This window comes from Papilio machaon, chromosome 24 (genome assembly GCF_912999745.1).
Source record: "Papilio machaon chromosome 24, ilPapMach1.1, whole genome shotgun sequence".
In the NCBI taxonomy this organism is placed as follows: domain Eukaryota; kingdom Metazoa; phylum Arthropoda; class Insecta; order Lepidoptera; family Papilionidae; genus Papilio; species Papilio machaon.
The window spans coordinates 5,362,286-5,381,358 of NC_060009.1; the positions used below are offsets into that span (position 1 = coordinate 5,362,286).

Sequence of the window (19,073 nt, forward strand, 5' to 3'; positions counted from 1 at the left end):
CCAAAATATGTTTTACATCTATGCCAAATTTCAGCAAGATCCGTGCAACCGTTCTTAAGATACCTTCAAACAAACATCCATTCATCCATCCATTCGCATTTATCATATATAGGTAAGTAAGATTTGGACGCCGTTAAGAGAGTTTTTAAGCTGCATGAAAGTGCTTCCAAATCGCGATTTATGTAGTTGTGCATGACCTTTGAAGATTTGCCAAAATTGTAGCAGTTTTATTGATTCCTGTTGACCGACTTTATAAAAGTAAAGGTGGACAAATACCGTTTTACTTTCTTTTATATCTCTTGCGCTTTTTGATTGTTATGGAGATCCACTTACTAAAATTAATTAATAAAGTGTTTTACTGAGAAAATGTAAGACATTCATGCATCCATCCATACATCTAAACATTCGTATTTATAATATTATGAAGTACGATTAAACATTACGGATTATATAAATACGTGGAACAAAAACCCCATTATTTTAACCCATCTTTAAGAAAATTGATGAACATGAAATTCGACACAGTTTAAGTTAATGTGGAGAAGTACGTTAAGATATTTTAATGAAAAAAAAAACTTTGAGTATGAATTATGGTCGAATTTAGGCCAATAGGCGCCACTTCTTTAAGTACACTATATAGAGTATCTCTATCCGTAATCAATGTCCTTAACCTATGTGTTTATATTACACTAAGTTCATTTTAAATTTAACAGCTCTATTTATGAACACAAACAGTGCTGCTGAGATTCATTCTAAATTTAACTCACGGCTTTTGTCAGCTTGTCGCCTTTCATTTGTTTCATTTCCGAGTTCAGCAGCCATTTGCTAGGGTAAGTGGATTTTATGCCGAAATATTCCCAGCTAATTACTCTTTAAACCTCTTGTACTTGACATTCTCAAAAGGGTGGCCCGATTGCCGTAGGTGGGTAATTTTTATGTATGGATGTATGTTATATGTATGCGTGGTTGTTTGTATGTACATGTGAAATTTAAACTTATTTCGTTATTTTTGTTTTTTAAATTAATAAATGGTTAATTGCATGAAAAATGATACGACAGTTGAAAAGTCGGTTCAATATTGTCCACTATGTCACGGTCAAGTTGACGATGATTTTTTTATGAAAGACTGACCTTTTCTTGTGAATGTTCAACCTTTGAGACACGTGTGTTTTATTTTACAAAGACATATAGACTTTATGAAATTGCTTAAGGCTATAACTAAATTTGTTCTCATATAGTAAGCCCAAGATTTGAATCTTCATTAATCTTTCGAACTTTCATTAAAATGATATCTCGAATGTAAAATGTTGTTTTATTTAAATTTACATATGTATTTTTATAATGTAAAATCTATATATATAAAAGAAAGTTTTGTTAGTTACACTATTTATAACTCAAGAACGGCTGAATCGATTTGACTGAAAATTGGTGGGCAGGTAGCTTAGAACCAGAAAACGGACATAGGATAATTTTTACCCCGTTTTCTATTTTTTTATTCCGCGCGGACGGAGTCGCGGGTAAAAGCTAGTATTTTATAATTTATTAGCTGTCACCAGCGACTTCGTCAGCACAGAATTATATAGTAACCTAAAATATGCTCGCGTGCATCAGCTACCTCCCTGTCTAGGTTCCGTCAAATTCGGTGCCGCCGTTTCGTAGATTATTCGGAACAAACGTAGCCATGTGGACAGACATATAAACAACAATTTAAAAAATTGGTATTTCATTATAAGCGACTTAAACACAACATGTGTATGATTTTTTTTTTCGATAAAACATAGAGGCATTCCAATCTTACTAATATGGATGGATGCATGTTTGTTTGAAAGTATCTCCAAAAGGGCTCAACGGATCTCGATGAAATTTAGCATAGATGTAGATCACAGTCTGGAAGAACACATAGACTACTTATTATATTTTTTTTAATTCCGCTCAGACGTAGTCGCGGACGACAGCTAGTTTTATTAATATATATACATTTTCCCGCTCTTTTACACAAAGAACAAATTAAACTAATGTCTTTATTTTTAAATATAATCATGAAACAACTTAGGTGTTTCTTTTCACTCTACGTTTACTTTAAAATTCAAATATGTAACTTAATTTTATTTTACTAACCTTTTACTAAATTTGCTCGGTCAAACAAAAGAAAAATCTTAACGCCGAAACAGCAACTACGATTCCAGTGGAAGCCTTCAGCAAATACAGTTGCCTCCATCTAATGAAAGTCGTATTCGTTGAAAGAGATGCAAATATTAAAACATGTAATACAAAACAAGGACGGCACGATTCCATGTAGATGTAACTTCGTAGCACTTTGCTACGGCAGTTCTCACTTGTATACCGCGTTCGTAGCACGTCTACGCATCGCATCACGACTAATTATTTTCGTAACATAATGGCTACGAGTAATTCGGGGGGAATAGTTTAAAGAAGTCAGATTAATTGTTATGTAAAAAGTGGATAAGTTTCTGTCTGAAAACCCAACGTACAATATCATAGTGAAAGGAAATGTTAGTAGTATCTATGGATTGGATGAAGGTAGATATATATTTTTTGTAAAATCATTTTTTAACTGCTGCGCTATTTTATAATATTGGAAATTATTTTTAAATTTGGAACAATTTTAAAATAATTATTCTTAATAATGTTGGAAGAGATTACAAATAAGTTATACGAGGCACTTTTAACCTATATTTATACGTAATTATAATATACAAAGGCCTATTTTATTTTAAGGGTGACATCACATAAAATCACGCTGCTTTTATTCAAATTATTATGAATTACACTCGGCAAAAAGAGTTATAATATCAATATATCTTTTGATTTTTTTTAATTTGATTAAATTAGCTTGAATCTATTAATGCTTTGCTAAATAACTTCTAAACGTGACTGTACAGAAAAAAATAAAAATGTTGACTTCACAAATTGAAATGAAGTGGAAATATGTATTTTTTGTATATATGTCCCATGAAAATTCTTTCCATTTAAATTTCCGATTAAATAATTATTACATTTAGCTACAGGTTTGTTAGTTTTTTTATAGAGTAAGGTGACAAAGATGCTAGTGACCAGCTGAATTCGCCTAAATAGCGAAGTGAAAGCTACCTATAAACTGCCTTAAATCGACAAGAAGAGAACGCACAGAAAGAGGATATTTTTCACTTTTATACGTACTTTCTACAAATTATTTCCTTTCATCAGAAATACTTAATATAAAAAGCATCTTACCATCAGTAGGTTCATAAAGGCTTCGTTTCCAATTCTCCTTATCATTGGAATAGTTGTCTGTGGACGTGACACGAATGACTAACGCATTTGTTATTTGAATGCAAAGGTTGTAACTGAACATCGTCAGAATTCTCTAAGTGGTTCCACCTTGTGGCTCTCACCTTTATAAAAACAATGGTGATAGAGTTTTGTTCATTGAATAATTATGAAAGAATTTGTTTAGAAGCATGCTCAATCATTTACTGGTCACTTATGCAATCACTTTGTATTTTTAATATTAAATCTTCTGTAAGTGTCTACCTTAGTGACATTTAAGTGTATTTGAGTGTGGCAATTAGTCTTTTATTAAATATTTAAAATTTGAAAATGTCGTTTTTTAAGCTTTACAATTTTTTTAAATTATATTTTTGATATATGTTTGGAAATTAATAGTATCTTAATTAGGTTTTAAAAATAAAGTAAAGATGTGTAAGGGAAATTATTAATTATTCAAAAGTTACACCCATTTTTTTTTGGATTTGATTTCCAAATCTCAGGAATTACAGATTTCTTAATAAAAAAAAAACAATTTAAAGAAAAAGAAAAAAAATCCTTCGAGTTTTATCTTAAGTCTTTTACTTAGCAGAATGATTTGCAATTTTTTTTTAATTTATAGGAATACTTATAATAAAACCATCTTATGTAGGGTAAACCATTAAGAGATTTTTCCAGTACTGTAAAAGAAGGTCCAATAGTTTTACCACCTTGAAAGACGCCTTTTGTGCGCGGGTACACATTTTTTCCTTCCCAATAATAAAAAGAAGTTTTCGCGCCCGAGGGTAAAATAAACAAGACAACTTTTACAAGCTGGTTTATTGAAAAACATCTTGTAAGGATAACAATTGTTTTATTTATAAAATATATATTAAGATATCACTTTGATCACTTCGAGGGAGGTAGACGATTTTTGTTTAAATGTCGTGCGGGAAATGAAAGGCGTTTGAAAAATATATATGTATTTATTTGAATACAACTGTTTTATATAAGAACATAAACATATACAAGTGAACTGACTTAACATTGGTCTAGATCTACAAAGAAAATATGTGACACAATAGGGTGTTTCATTTTCTTCATATATATTATTAAAAAAAAAAAAAAAATGGGACCCATCTGCAAGCACTTCCTTTCGATTAAAATATTTTTTATCAAAATCGGACCACCAGGGGCGGAGATTCGCAGTAACACACATAAAAAAAAAAATTCAGTCGAATTGATAACCTCCTTCTTTTTGAAGTCGGCTAAAAATTGGGGTGTTTGTATTTAATAACGAAAAAAATATATATATTTCGTACTTATTATGTATTTGCGAAGGTTATAAGGACAAAACTATTTTTATTAAATTTAGTCTGTCGGTCTGACTTAATGTTTTTCTGCAAGTCCACGTTTGTTCGTGGTAATCTCCGGAACGGATGGTCCGATTTTGCAACTGATGCACGCGGGCATATTTTAGGCTACGTTTTTATCTTTTTAACTCAATGCTGACGAAGTCGCGGTAGTTCAGGCTTGTCTATATATTAATTAAATTGGAGTATCTGTATAATTTATATTACATACATTTCGTACACATGATGTATTTCAAATTTTTGTTTGTCTGTCTGGATGTATGTCTGACAGCAATGCCGCGCTTGTTCAGGGTAATGAATATTATATGATATAAAAGTATATAAGATTAACTTATACATATTTGTGTACAGTTGCGTAACTTGTTCTTATGCATTAATTTGTATTAGCAAAATAATAACGTTGTTTTGTACCCGTATCTGTAATTAAAAATCTAAATATTAAAACAAAGCCCATATCATCAAGTAATGTGCCTATATCTTATTTACTTTAACTATGTCAATTCTAAGATTTAATATCAAAAGTTGTAATAATAATACTTTTTTAAATTGAATTCAACTTTAAAAATTGAGACAGCTAAATTGAACGAATTAACTATTTTCAACAATTTCATTTCATCTCATTTTGTTCAAATTCTTTAGATTTATATTCATATTTAATATTAAAAGATGATTGACACTTAATTAAACTTATTTAATATTATTTATAATTTAAAAAAGAGCATTTATTTTATTGTTGTTACTGTGAAATTAATATCAAAGATTTTTTTAATGTTGAAAATTTGCATCCCCATTTTCAACAGTGGTAGACGCCTGCAAAAAGTAATAAATAAAAACAAAACTGACTAAGGAAAAAGCTGAATGATTATTTTTCTACACAGTTTATAACTAGTTAACTTATTTCTGCGCCATATATCGATTTATTAGTAATCAAGGCGTATGGTGTTATCAAGAACAAGGCTAGGAAAGTTTCAAAGCACGCGTGCCCTTCATCGGTACCGTACCGTACCCTATATGACATTGTTCACAGTCACAATCAATATATGAACTACCGCAATCAGATAATGATGCCTTTAAATATTTCATTACTGTAAATTTTACACATTAAATCTACACTTAGTGTAACCATTAGTGATCAATTAGCGAAAGAACACAATAGGAGCGTAGCGTGGCTGTGTACAAACCTCTATGGGCCGACTCGACCACACAGAAGACAGGCGAAGTGTCGAAGTGAAAATAATTTCGAGTTTCATCTGATTATTGTGGCTTACCTAATATTAGTACTATTCCCCTTTTCACCCTTTTCATAAGGAAAGGATGGGACGGGAAAGATTTGGCAGAGGATGCGACGCATTGGATGAAAGATCCTGTTTCTATGTCTCTTCTGTACTTTAAAGGTTGGATCTGAAATTGTAGATGTCCATAGCGGCTATTTGGTTATTATGACGAATTCAAGTGACCGCTTACTCGTTTGCAACCACTTTCTTAAACACATAATTATTTTTATCTCTAATATATAAAATTCTCGTGTCACAGTTTTCGTTCCCGTACTCCTCCGAAACGGCTTGACCGATTCTCGTGAAATTTTGGAGCATATTCAGTAGGTCTGAGAATCGGCCAACATCTATTTTTCATTTTTTTTTAACTGCGCGCGGACGGAGTTGCGGGCGACAGCTAGTCTTATATATAAAGTAAAATCAATTATGAATTAAAGTATAACCAAAAGAATTATGTTGACTCGATTTTTTTTTACTTTTAATTAAAATTAGTCTTGAGCACTTACGCATATTAACTTAAAGTGTGTCTAATTTTCTTAAAAGACATTACTAAGTCCTGCAGCTTAAGTATTAATATGATAAAATAGGTTTACTTAACGAAGAGAGTATTTGATACGGAGGTAAGTTGGCACAGATGTTGAATTTATTTAGATCACTTTGTCTCCATCCCTTGTGACAATATTAGAAATATTGTTCAGCTTCTAAGCCGAAAATAAATTTGAGTAATATAAATTATTTTATCAATGTCAAATAAGAATATAATAATTCTTTTTTGATACAAATTCGCTTACTTTTGTGAAGCAAATATCAATTTGTTTATAAGAGTTTTTATAAAAATGCTACAATTTTTTGTTATTTGAAGATTGCCTCTCATAGACACAGAAGGTCTCAGAGTTGCTTCTCAGTTACATAAATACAAATATGTCCTCTATATTTGGATTTGAAGTTGATATTTAACTGGCCAACACTTTTGACTTTAGATCGAGTAATTATGTACTCATATAATAAGCATGTAAGCCTTACTTAAGTCCTTATTTCTTTTAGAGACACTTCAAGAGTTTAATATATTGTTTTTTTTTATCAAAATTAAAGTAAATTAAAGTAAGAAAACTTAATAAGGTACTATTTTAGTTAAAGAGCTCTCTAAAAAGAATAGTGACAAGAAAGGTACTCAAAACAATAGTTGTCTAAATATTATGCAATTATTTTATATTCGGTATTAAAACACATTTTTGGTACAATCCTGTGATATCATGTTACATAATAAAAACAGTACTATTAGGTAAAAATCGACAATATCAAATATTTTTCATACATTAACATGTGTCTGGCAATTTTGTTCGTGAAAATTTTTAAAAGTGAGTTGAATTTATGCTATATTCTAGACTGTAACCTATTTTCCAAGTCAGCTGTTGTTGAGTTACGTGGCAACAAACCGTTTATAGATTTATTCATCCAAACTTTCGTATTTAAAATCAGCAACAACTAATAATATAACTGATAATTCTATTATTTGAATGCATTATTCCACAATTGAAATAACAGAATTAAAAGCTAACATTGTAAATCCTCTCGAGAAGCTTCATCGGGCATTGCAAACTGAATTACATCGTTTGTCTGTCCGGTGCCTTCATTGCAGACGTCTTTAGTCGCCGGCTGACTTCGTTATTGTGATAATCTAAGTATTGATTCAGACTGTCAATTGTCTTGACTTGAGATTGCAGACCTTGTTGGTGATTTAGTAAAGATGAAACTTGTGATGCGGTGATATTGTGGTCTTTCTTTTTCAAATATAATATTGTGTTATTAATATTGACACTACAATCTAATCACATAGTCAGAACGTAATACTATTGTTTATTTCTATACTAGCTGTCGACCGTGATTCCTTCCGCGCGGAATAAAAAAACCTAATTAGTAGCCTATGTGTCCTTACAGACTATGTTCTACATCTATGTCAAATTTCGTCGAGATCCGTTGAGCCGTTCTGGAGATACCTTCAAACAAATATCCATCCATCCATCTCAACATTCGCATTTATAATATTATATTAGTATGATATTTTAAGAAATGTATATCTGATTTTTTTTTTTAGTTTCTGAAAGTTTGAAACATGTAAGTTCTGCATTTATTATGTGGTTTCTAGTAATATTAAATTAAATACAAACGCTTGTTACATAAAATATTTAACATAGAATTGTAGATTCAAATTACGCATTTTGACACACTTAGAAAACAAACCGTTGCTGTACTGTTGCATTAGACATTTATTCACACAATGTGCTATTGTTAAATAACTTGCGAGCGAGACTTCGTGAAAAATTCATGGTCTATTTCCTACTGAAAATCGATTCAATCTGTTTGCGACCAGCCTTATGTCGCATGTGAACTTAACTTACAAAAGTGTTAACATTCGAAATACGAGTAATTAGGTAAAGAAAAAAAACCGACTGTGTAAGACTATTCATACTAATTAAATGTTGTAATACTTTTGATAATTTTATTTTGTTGTTCTTTTCTGTTCCGTTCCGTTCCGTTCCGTTCCGTTCCGTTCCGTTCCGTTCCGTTCCGTTCCGTTCCGTTCCGTTCTGTTCTGTTCTGTTCTGTTCTATTCTATTTTTTTTATATTATTAAGACACTGGTGTATATACCTATATAGTATTATGAATTTTACCTCACTCGTAAAAATTGTTTTAACCGTTTTTTACTGTAGTAGGTGATATATAAAATAGATTACAACTGAAAAGATTTTGACGTGTGACGTGTTTATTTTTATATTTTATAAGGTGGCAAGTTAGCAAGTGGCCAGCTGTATTTGCCTAAGTAGCGAAGCAACCGCTGCTTATATACATCTGAAATTGCGTTCCCTATCTTTAATTTATTCGTTTTAATTTTTTTTTATAAATGATATTGTTTTATACTGTTTTCTATTAACTAAGTATAAAAATCACAGATGGCCAGATGTTAGTAACAAGTGATATGAAACGTTTAAGTTTTTCGTCGCTTTTCCCTTTGGCAGTCACAGTCACGTCTTAACTTCGATATATTTTCACATCAGATAATAAAAGAAAGATTGTTTTCGTTCCCTTGTCGAAAGAACTCGACTGGGTTTTTTTTATTGAAAGCAAACAATAATAAAGAAAAGTTTTTTGTTATCAGTCTGAAGGATAATTTAATAAAGTACCGTCTGTTATCGGAATTGCTTTTTTTTCGTCAGTTACATTTTTCTTAAAGCGATGTTTAAGAAATCTTTCCCTCTTCACTCTTGAGATGTACTTTGTTCGCGTAGATTTTCGTTGGCATAATTGTAGTAAAAAGAAATCAGCAACTGAAATGTTTTCTTTAAAAATCAGAAATCGCTATGTTTTTATAATAGTTTTACGGTAGTAGATACTTACGATAATAAAGGTTTTTTTAATGGTATCAAAATGTTTAAAGAACAGTTGAAACGTAGAGGTTATATTAGAAAAAGTACAGTACATTTAATAGGATTTAAAATTGATTATAAAAAGCTATTGTATGTTATTAATATTATAAATGCGATTGTTTGGATGGATGGATGGATGAATGGATAGATGGATGTTTGTTTGAAGGTATTTACAGAACGGGTCAACGAATCTCAATGAGATTTGACATAGACGTAGATCATAGTCTGGAAGAACACATAGGCTACTTATTATGTTGAATTTCGCGTGGACGTAGTCGCGGGCGACAGCTAGTATATATGTATACTTGGATATCAGTGCCTCCCTTAGTACTGTACTGACTGAGTGTGGTGATTACAATAATTTTTTAGATGTACTTTGATTGTACTTTAAGAGTTAATTCTCAGTTATACGTTTTTTCTCCGTTCGCTAAGCGTTTCAATCAAATTAACTTGACATTGTAACATTTGCGTGTTTGAGCATAATCAACAAATATTTATGTTCGTGTCTGAACCACCGCTCAGTTGACATCGGCTTACCATTTTTTGTTATGGTAATAGGGATCAAATTATATTGGATGAACAATATGAATGGAAATGCTTAGTCATTGTTTCGTATAAACATTTTAAGGTACAAGCCTGAGGTCCTGGTATGAATATTCGTGAGAACGTTTTCGTATCGATAAAATTTGTTTTAAACTTTATACGAGTTCAACCTTACGGGACGTAAATATGCCGAATAATTTCAAATTTAACATGTTTTTTCGATGACGTGACGTGACGAAGACGCATGTCACTAATATTTGTGCTAAGCATCTGTGAGTTTATGTTGTGAGATGGATTAAAAACAATATTGTAAGAGTATGTAATTTTACTTTTTCTCACCGATTGTACACTCCCGATTTTATTCTTTTGTCTTTTTTAATTACTAAATCAAATTGTTTATGGGTTTAGTTCTTCAAAATGACAGTTAGGGATGTCTGTTTGTTTTATCATCAGTTTGCCAAGAAGACTTTGAATAATTATATACACTTTGTGGTATTCAAATCTTGTGGCTATTATGCCCTATGATAAAATATGTGAATAATTCTAATAGTATTTAGAACAATTATAATTAAATCAAATTCATTAATCTCCAAAGCCATACTATAAACCAAACGGTTGCGGAGTTCTTATTTAAATATTGACAATCCCTGTTACACAAAATGACAAGATTTATATCAACTTAAATAGGATTTGATTTAAGCCCGGCCGGCAAATTAATTTCCGTAGGTCTTGTTTCGTATAATTTTAAACCGAGCGTATTTTGTCCCAAAATACTCGGAGTATATTTAATGAGCTAGACGGATATTGAAGAGTTATCGCGGAATTAGTCTTCTTCCTCGAAAACTAATTCGATTCGTATTTTACCTCTCAGTGTTATAAGATAAGATATATAAAATTCTCGTGTCACAATGTTCGTTCCCGTACTCCTCCGAAACGGCTTGACCGATTCTCATGAAATTTTGTGAGCATATTGAGTAGGTCTGAGAATCGGCCAACATAATTTTTCATACCCCTATTAAGTTTTTTTTAACTGCGCGCGGACGGACTCGAGGGCGACAGCTAGTAAGTTATATATTTTATCATATTATATGGGCGAAAAACACATATAGTGAAAGTGACAGATTAAAATTTAAAAAAAATGTAAAAAGAACGAGTTCAAATCTCACTCGCCATAACATTATTGTGGTAAATCTTTTTTGGATATTTTCGAGTATATTTTAAAATAGGAAAGTGCATCATAATGTAACTATACAGTTTAAAAATATTAGAATTAAATTAAAAAAAACTTCGTTTTATATGCATACAATAGATGGCGCTAGTTCATGTATTAGAGTCTAAGGGTTTTTTTTTGGTTAATTAAACGTGTTCGAAAACTTGTAACATACAGTCATCAAAAGCCACTGAACAAGGTAATCACAATGTGACCTCGCACGCTATAAACGCCCTTGGCCGTTATCGCCCTTAAACGATTGTGAAACCAAGAATAGCATAGACTATACGTTTAGACCAAAATAGTGTGCATTGAAACTAAAAATGGGTTTAAAAGTAATTTAATTTTGAAAAGTCAATTAGTAGTAAAGGAATTCAGCAACTTATCAATAATGGAGACCGTTAGTGTAAAATATTTTGTAAAAAAAATCTGAACTGATCTCTCTAAAGACTTAACATATCTGAAGTAACTCAGTAAAGTTTTCATTTTTGTTACTGGCATTTTAGGACCTAAATATAAAAAAAAACTTCGATAGTGTTTCAATTACATTTTTATTACAGGCTGATATTGCGACAGGCTTCTGAAATACGATATTAACAAATAAAGAACAAAGTATTCAATATTTAAGTGTAAACCATAGACTTCCATCACCTTGTTGACTTCCTTAAACGTGTTTAACTAAACAGTGTCTAACTATATATTTATCGGAGTAATACATTTTGTTGAGTGCAGAATTACGTATTCGAACCCTTTGGTGGACATAGATTAAACATCCTGCTAAAGAGGAGGCTTACTGGCCACTGAGAAACTTAGCCTTTTAAATTAAGAAAAAGATAGGTGAAAAATATAGAAGAGAATCACGCGGGAATATCAACGAGGATTAGTTGTGAGTAGAGTTAGAGGATAAAATTGTATGTATGTATATAGTTTTAATATAAGGATCTTAACAACGAAATAAAATATTTTTGGCAGCCGTGCTTATGTAATTTAGTATATCTGATTTAAATATAGTCTCGAGGAAATTTATAGATTTAACTAGGAAAAAAACATCAATAACAAAATAACGTCTATTTGAATTATCCACTTTTTTTTTAGATGACACAGTTTTTATAGCTTATTTTAGTATAAAGGTGTGTATTGCTGTTTTACTATGTTGGATATCTTCCAACTATCATTAACATGGACGATTGCCAAAAGTTTGAACAAGTTCTTTGAAACGCTTAACTGAAAATGACCGCATTTCAATAGAGAGTTGATAACAAGTTGATTGCTTTAGATTTTTATTGTATCTTTTGTAGAAGGCAGAAGTCGAGGAATTTGATGTTAAATTATAGTTAATATCCTTACTAATATTACAAATGCGAAAGTAACTCTGTCTGTCTGTCTCGCTTTCACGGCAAAACTACTGAACCGATTTAAATGGCATTTGGTACACAGATAGTCAAGACCCTGAGAAAGGACATAGGCTACTTTTAACGCGAATAAATGCTACCCGAAGACAGTATTTCAGGCGGACGAAGTCGCGGGCACAGCTAGTATTATTACAGTATCTTATGATGTTTTGATATTGTTCTGTCATAAAATTTGGTAATCAGGCATCGAAAATTACACACAAGACAATTATAATATTGGTATAACACGACCACATAGAATACATACTTGAAGTGGAAGTAATTCTGTGTTTGGTTCCATGTGTGCCTGCCGGAGGCCCTTATAAGGAAGGGATAAGGATAGGCATACGCATAGACAGAGGATATCGACGCTGGAAAGCGTAAACGCTGTTACCCCGAAAGTATGAACTTTACAGGAGAGCCAAAAAATGATAACTCGTGAGCTGATACGCCTACAAGCATGCGGTATTTAGCAATGTTGTGTAGTTTGTGCTAACCTATAATAAAATCATTATCGTTTGATAATGGTTGAAATTATTAACGTGTGAAAAACATATTCGCAATTTCAAGGGTTACAGCGTTTATGCTTTCCAGCGTCGATATATCGATTTTCTGTTCGTCCGCACCTCTGTCTATTTAAGTTTGGTAACGTATTAGCAACATCTGTTATTTATCTTCAATATCTTCAAATACGCAAGAACTTTAGTAAAAGTTGAAAGCTCACGTAGTTTTGACGTAGCAAAACCAAGTATCGATTGTGAGCAGATGTTTCAAGTTCATTGCGTAACTCTCATTTGGCATACAGGTTGCGTTGGAAGCTATCCAGCGATGTTCAGCTCATTTTATATTGGACAACAGATAGGAATACCTTTAATCTATAGGTAAATTTATGTCGGCCAGTAGAGAAAAGGTCCCTTCGTAATCTCAGTATAATTTACCTGAGGTTTTTAGGTTATTTTACGCCTTTTTGATTATATTCGTAAGTTTATGAATAGTGTTACTTTTTTACTAGAACACTAATATATTTAATAATATAATTTAGATAACGATTTTATTATTTCACATATTAAATACAATCTGGATTAAACAAATATTTTTTTATTTCATTTTCATTTTTTTATTGATTATAGACAGATTTAAGTCTTTTTCCATTTGCTAATCATCTCGTATATGATGTGAAAACACATTGGCTACTTATTATGTTTTATTTTTAATTCCGCGCGGACGGAGTCAGAGCGACAGCTGGTTTGAAATATTTTCAATTTCAAAAACTCCTTTAGCAAAGTGAAATCTATCGATTGAAAATCAAAAGAAATTGAATATTTTATCTCTTTGTAAGAATCAACTGATACAATTCCCAAAGTGTTTTAATTTGAATAACAAAACATACTTTAAAGAAAGCACCGATTTCATTCGCTATTCTCAACGTATACGAGAGAATTTCCGTTTTATGATTCTAATCTATTTTAAGTAAACTTGGTTAAGTTTAACGATAACTTGTGAATTAACACACCTATTATTTTTTTTTAATAAAAATCGTATAAGTATCGTGCAATATAGAATAGTTTGCATATTGTTCTCAAGAACAAATTGTATTTATCAGAATAAAACTATTTAAAACTAGCTTTTACCCGCGACTCCGTCCGCGCGGAATTAAAAACAGAAAACGGGGTAAAAATTATCCTATGTCCGTTTCCTGGTTCTAAGCTACCTACCCACCAATTTTCAGTCAATTCGATTCAGCCGTTCTTGAGTTATAAATAGTGTAACTAACACGACTTTCTTTTATATATATAGATAACTATTTTGAATATAATGAAAAAATATAACCTAGATTTGATGAATTGCAGAAAAATAATAGCCCTAATACTCGACAGTCTTCTGTGGAGTCGTAATTCTTTACTGATCTACTCATTCATATGAAAGTTGCAACGAATACTCAATCTACCGCTGTTGGGCTGCGAGATCACTTCTTAAAATTTGTCTTTTGTTTCAGATGGAAACTTTCGAAGCGAGGTAGAAGTACGAGGGCGCGGCACGGAGCCGGCGTTTCTGCACGAACTGCACGCGACGCTGGCGGCCGGCGCCGCGCCCTCGCCGCACTGGCACCATACCTTGCTTCTCGTGCTTAAGGGGCTCGTCTTTGTCACCATCATCCTCGGCGCGCTGCTTGGCAACGCTCTCGTCATCATCTCTGTGCACCGACATAGGAAACTGCGCGTCCTCACCAACTACTATGTCGTTAGCCTCGCCGTCGCCGACATGCTCGTTGCTCTCTGCGCTATGACCTTCAACGCCAGCGCGGAACTTACCGACGCCTGGCTCTTCGGCCCTCTAGTCTGTGATATATTCAATTCCCTTGACGTTTACTTCTCAAGCGCTTCAATACTGCATCTCTGTTGTATATCTGTTGATAGATATTACGCTATCGTCCGACCTTTGGAGTATCCCGTGACCATGACACACAGAACTGTTTGCTTTATGCTCGCTAACGTGTGGCTTTGGCCGGCGTTCATCAGTTTCGTTCCCATATTCATGGGATGGTACACAACAGAACAACATCGACAGTACAGAAAGCAACATCCAGATGTCTGCATGTTTAAAGCCAATATGGTGTATGCAATAATTTCTTCGAGCGTCTCTTTCTGGATCCCAAGCGTGGTCATGATATCGATGTACTGCCGAATATTCAGAGAAGCAATAAGACAACGTGAAGCTTTAACGCGAACATCTTCGAATATTCTCCTTAATTCTGTACATTTGAGGCACACGTCTCATGCCGCGCATCATTCCCACTATCTTCACCCTGATAGGAGACCGTCCGACATCAGTCCCAATTACAGCACATTTACGGAAGTTGGCCCAGAAGAGACGGAATTTGGTGGAGAAGTTGTAATGGCTTTGGGTGATATTTGTCCGAGTAAGGAGGCGAGTCCGAGGAAGTCAGTTAACGTGAGTTGTGATACCGCAAGTTCCGGTTATTGTTCAGGAGGGTCGAACAAACGTTCATCTAGTGGACAAACTGCGACTGGTTGGAGGCCAAGTTGTGCGTCGGCGGCTGCCTCCAGAGATTTAGCGAAAGCAGCAACGGAACTCAATTCTCAAGGTACACTGTTAATTGTTAAAAAAAAACAACTTTAAAACAAAACACAATACCAATCAATTTCAAATATCAGAATATTTCGGTTTAGGTAATAATTTCCCATGTATCAAATTATAAAAGTTAAGGATAATATCTCGGTTATGAAAAGTATTTCTGTATAAATAACCAACTGGAAAAAAAGATAGGATACTTCGAAAAGTAGATATACCAATATTCCAAACTGGTTTTCTTAGGTAACAAGATCGTACCTCGTGTGGTTTCTCCTGAATATATCCAATATCATCCCAACTTTCATCGTACTGTTTCCAACAACTATAATATTACGGTATAGGGGTGATATCATTATTAAACTTTGAGTTTTATACGCTAACTTTAAATATAAGAAATAGTTTTACCAACCTTACTAGGTTCCTTCAATAACCTGTATTTTTTATATAAAAAGATGGCAAACGGTCACTTGAATTCGCCGAAATAGTGAGACGAGCGTTGCCCATAGACATCCGCAAATGCAGTTGCATTGCCTACCTTGAATCAACGGAGAAGGGGATGCACAGAAAGATGTAATCTTGTCCCCTGACAATATTATTAAAGTTTTTATTGTTAGGGGCATCACTACGAGCGGCAGGCAAATCTTGGCGAGCGGAACATAAGGCTGCGCGCACACTGGGCATTATAGTTGGTGCTTTTTTACTATGCTGGCTGCCTTTCTTTTTATGGTAAGAAATCACTAGCGTTAACGTACGTAATAATTTTTTAAACATATTCAAATACAACTATTAAAAATGTAATTAGTTTTAGAGATTTAATACACATTCGTAAAGAAGATTAAAGAACATATTAACTAAAAATATTAATTCCAGGTACGTAACAACAAATGTCTGCGGAGAGCCATGTGAGACTCCGGACGTGGTGGTCGGGGTTCTATTCTGGATCGGTTATTTTAATTCAGCACTAAATCCATTGATCTATGCGTACTTCAATAGGGACTTTAGAGATGCGTTCAAAAATACGTTGATGTGCGCTTTACCTTGTTGCTTTAGTTGTTGGAAGGATACAGGTGGTACAAATTTCGTATAGTGAAGTATGAAATTTTTTGTTGATTTATTAAATGGTATTTTTCTATTATTGAGTTTATTTTTAATTTTATCTTGTGTTTTTATAGATATTTTAATTTATAAAATCATTCTACTAAAATTGTGGCTTGTTTGCAAATATGATGTTTCTCATTTGACAGTTTTTTTTTAATTTGAACATTGATATTCTTTTTATTGAAGTTTTTAATTTATATTTGGCTTTTTTCCGTATTTATCGAAATTAACATATTTTAAAAATATAATATTTATGATAACAGAAGTATCGTAGTATTGAAAATATTATTTTTATTCAACGAGTTCCTTAACTACTCGTAAGTATTGTTAGAATAATAGTGATATTATTATAATATTATATGAATTAGCAATAATATTGGATAGTTATCTTCATATCTCAATGTTTGTATTGCTTAAGAAATTACATTAAATTTATATTAATAATTTGCTCATGCGTACCTATTAGTTTAAGTAAATTGATAAAAAAATAATAATTGTTAACTTAAAATAATAAGATAATTGTAAATAAAACGTTGCTTTAATTGTTTTTCTTTGTCTATTTTATAAATGAAATAAAATTATTTTATGGACACATCAGTATATAATATTCGTAACAACGAAAGTACAATTTCAGAAAATTATAATATAATTTAATTATTAATTTTAATATTAAACGTATGTTTTAATATTTTAAGTATTATTTATTTCTTTAAAATATTAAATTATTATAGCAAAGCAATATTAGGCGCTTAATTATTTAAAATATGTTATTCTCAATTGGGTTCGTTGAAGGCTAAATATAATTTGAAAGCAATGTAAATTTAACTTAAGTTTTACGTGTTGTGATATCTTAGATCTAATTTAATAATAATATAGAAATAATAATATTCTGTAACGAATATAAATGTAAAAATAATAAATGTTAAAAACGTTAGTAGTACTTTTCCCATTTTAAAATTTTATTAATTATTAATTTAATTATTATTGTTAAAAATAATTTCGTATTTTTTTTATAATTTAATATTTTATATTTATTTCGGGTTGAAAGTATTTTTAAATTAATACTAGTAATAATAAATCACAGAAATTATATTTCATATAATCAAAAAATATTACAAATATATCGGAAATTATAATTGCAATTAATAATTATAAATTTCATTTGTTTAATTTTTTACATTGTTCTAAATTTATTTATTTATTTTGTAATATTTTAAATGTAGATTCTTTAAATATTTATAATCTACATTCATCATAAATGTAGATATAGTAGAAGTGGTGTTTGATTAAATAGCAGTTATCGAGCGTATTATTCATGCTAAGGGAATAGAATTAAGTTGTAATTTATTTGCTAAAGGGGAAAAGAAATACGTAATTATAAATTATTGATAATATATTAAATTCGTAGCTGTAATATAAATTTAGCTGTAGGAAGCTATTATATATCTCGTTGTGAACTTCGTTATTTATTAATCTGAGCATAATCTGCATGGCACAAGTTACACCTGAAACTTCTTGACAGTTTTTACAAGATAGTCTAACAAAGATATCTGGCCAGGTGAGAGAGGTGCTGCTATCGCAGTTACTTATGTCAGAAATTAATTTAAAACTTTCATGGTAATTGAAAATGGCATAAAAAACGTGACATGACAGGTGCAATAAGGAAATAATCTTGTGACAATTCTTAGCACTGACTAAATGGCGTTAATGAGCAATTGCAATTTAGTATAACTTATACTCACCGGGTCAGATAAATTTGTTAATCTATATCAAATTCGAATCAACAATTCATGAACTTTGTAATCATTATTATGTTCAGATTTAGCGCCGTAATGTTTGTAACAATGAATTTCCACTGTAAAAATACATTGTTTTTAAAGAAATGTTCGACAGCAGAAGCCTACGGTTACTAAATCAAATTCAAAAATTAAAACACACATTGGTACATGACGGGATTCGAACAGTGCCAGAGATGGGTCTTCTAGTCAAGACTTCCTTAACTACTCTTATAATTGCAAGCATACCTTTATTTATATTAATTAAAAAACTTTTTAGATTTGTTAATAAGTTTTTATAATATTGTTCCTTTACAATTTAATTGCAAATTAATTAAACTTACGTATTGAAATAGGGTTTTGACTTTAATTTTAATACAATTTTTGTTATAATTTCTAATAAATGTAAATATTGTAAAAATTATAATGAATAATGTATAATGAGCAATAATTAATGGCCGTAATATTAGATTGTCATTTGTTATAATTATTGTTATTCCACTTTCCCTTCACTAATATTTTTAACGTTAACAATATTATTGTCGTAAAAGAGTGTTTAGGTGTAATACAATAAATATATGATATATGAAGCTAAATTTGTTTTTTTCTTTTTACTGCATTCATAAAATTTAAAAAGAAATAA

General features: G+C 31.5%; 1 protein-coding gene across 1 annotated transcript; it reads left to right on the forward strand.

Annotated features, from left to right (window-relative positions):
- The first annotated feature begins 2,457 nt into the window (after positions 1-2,457).
- LOC106713896 (octopamine receptor beta-3R) lies at positions 2,458-16,644 on the forward strand. Its single transcript, XM_045683979.1, has 4 exons — positions 2,458-2,541; positions 14,461-15,570; positions 16,172-16,283; positions 16,428-16,644. The coding sequence occupies exons 2-4, from the start codon at positions 14,727-14,729 to the stop codon at positions 16,642-16,644; spliced, it is 1,173 nt and encodes a 390-aa protein (XP_045539935.1). The 5' UTR covers positions 2,458-2,541; positions 14,461-14,726.
- The last annotated feature ends 2,429 nt before the right edge of the window (positions 16,645-19,073 follow it).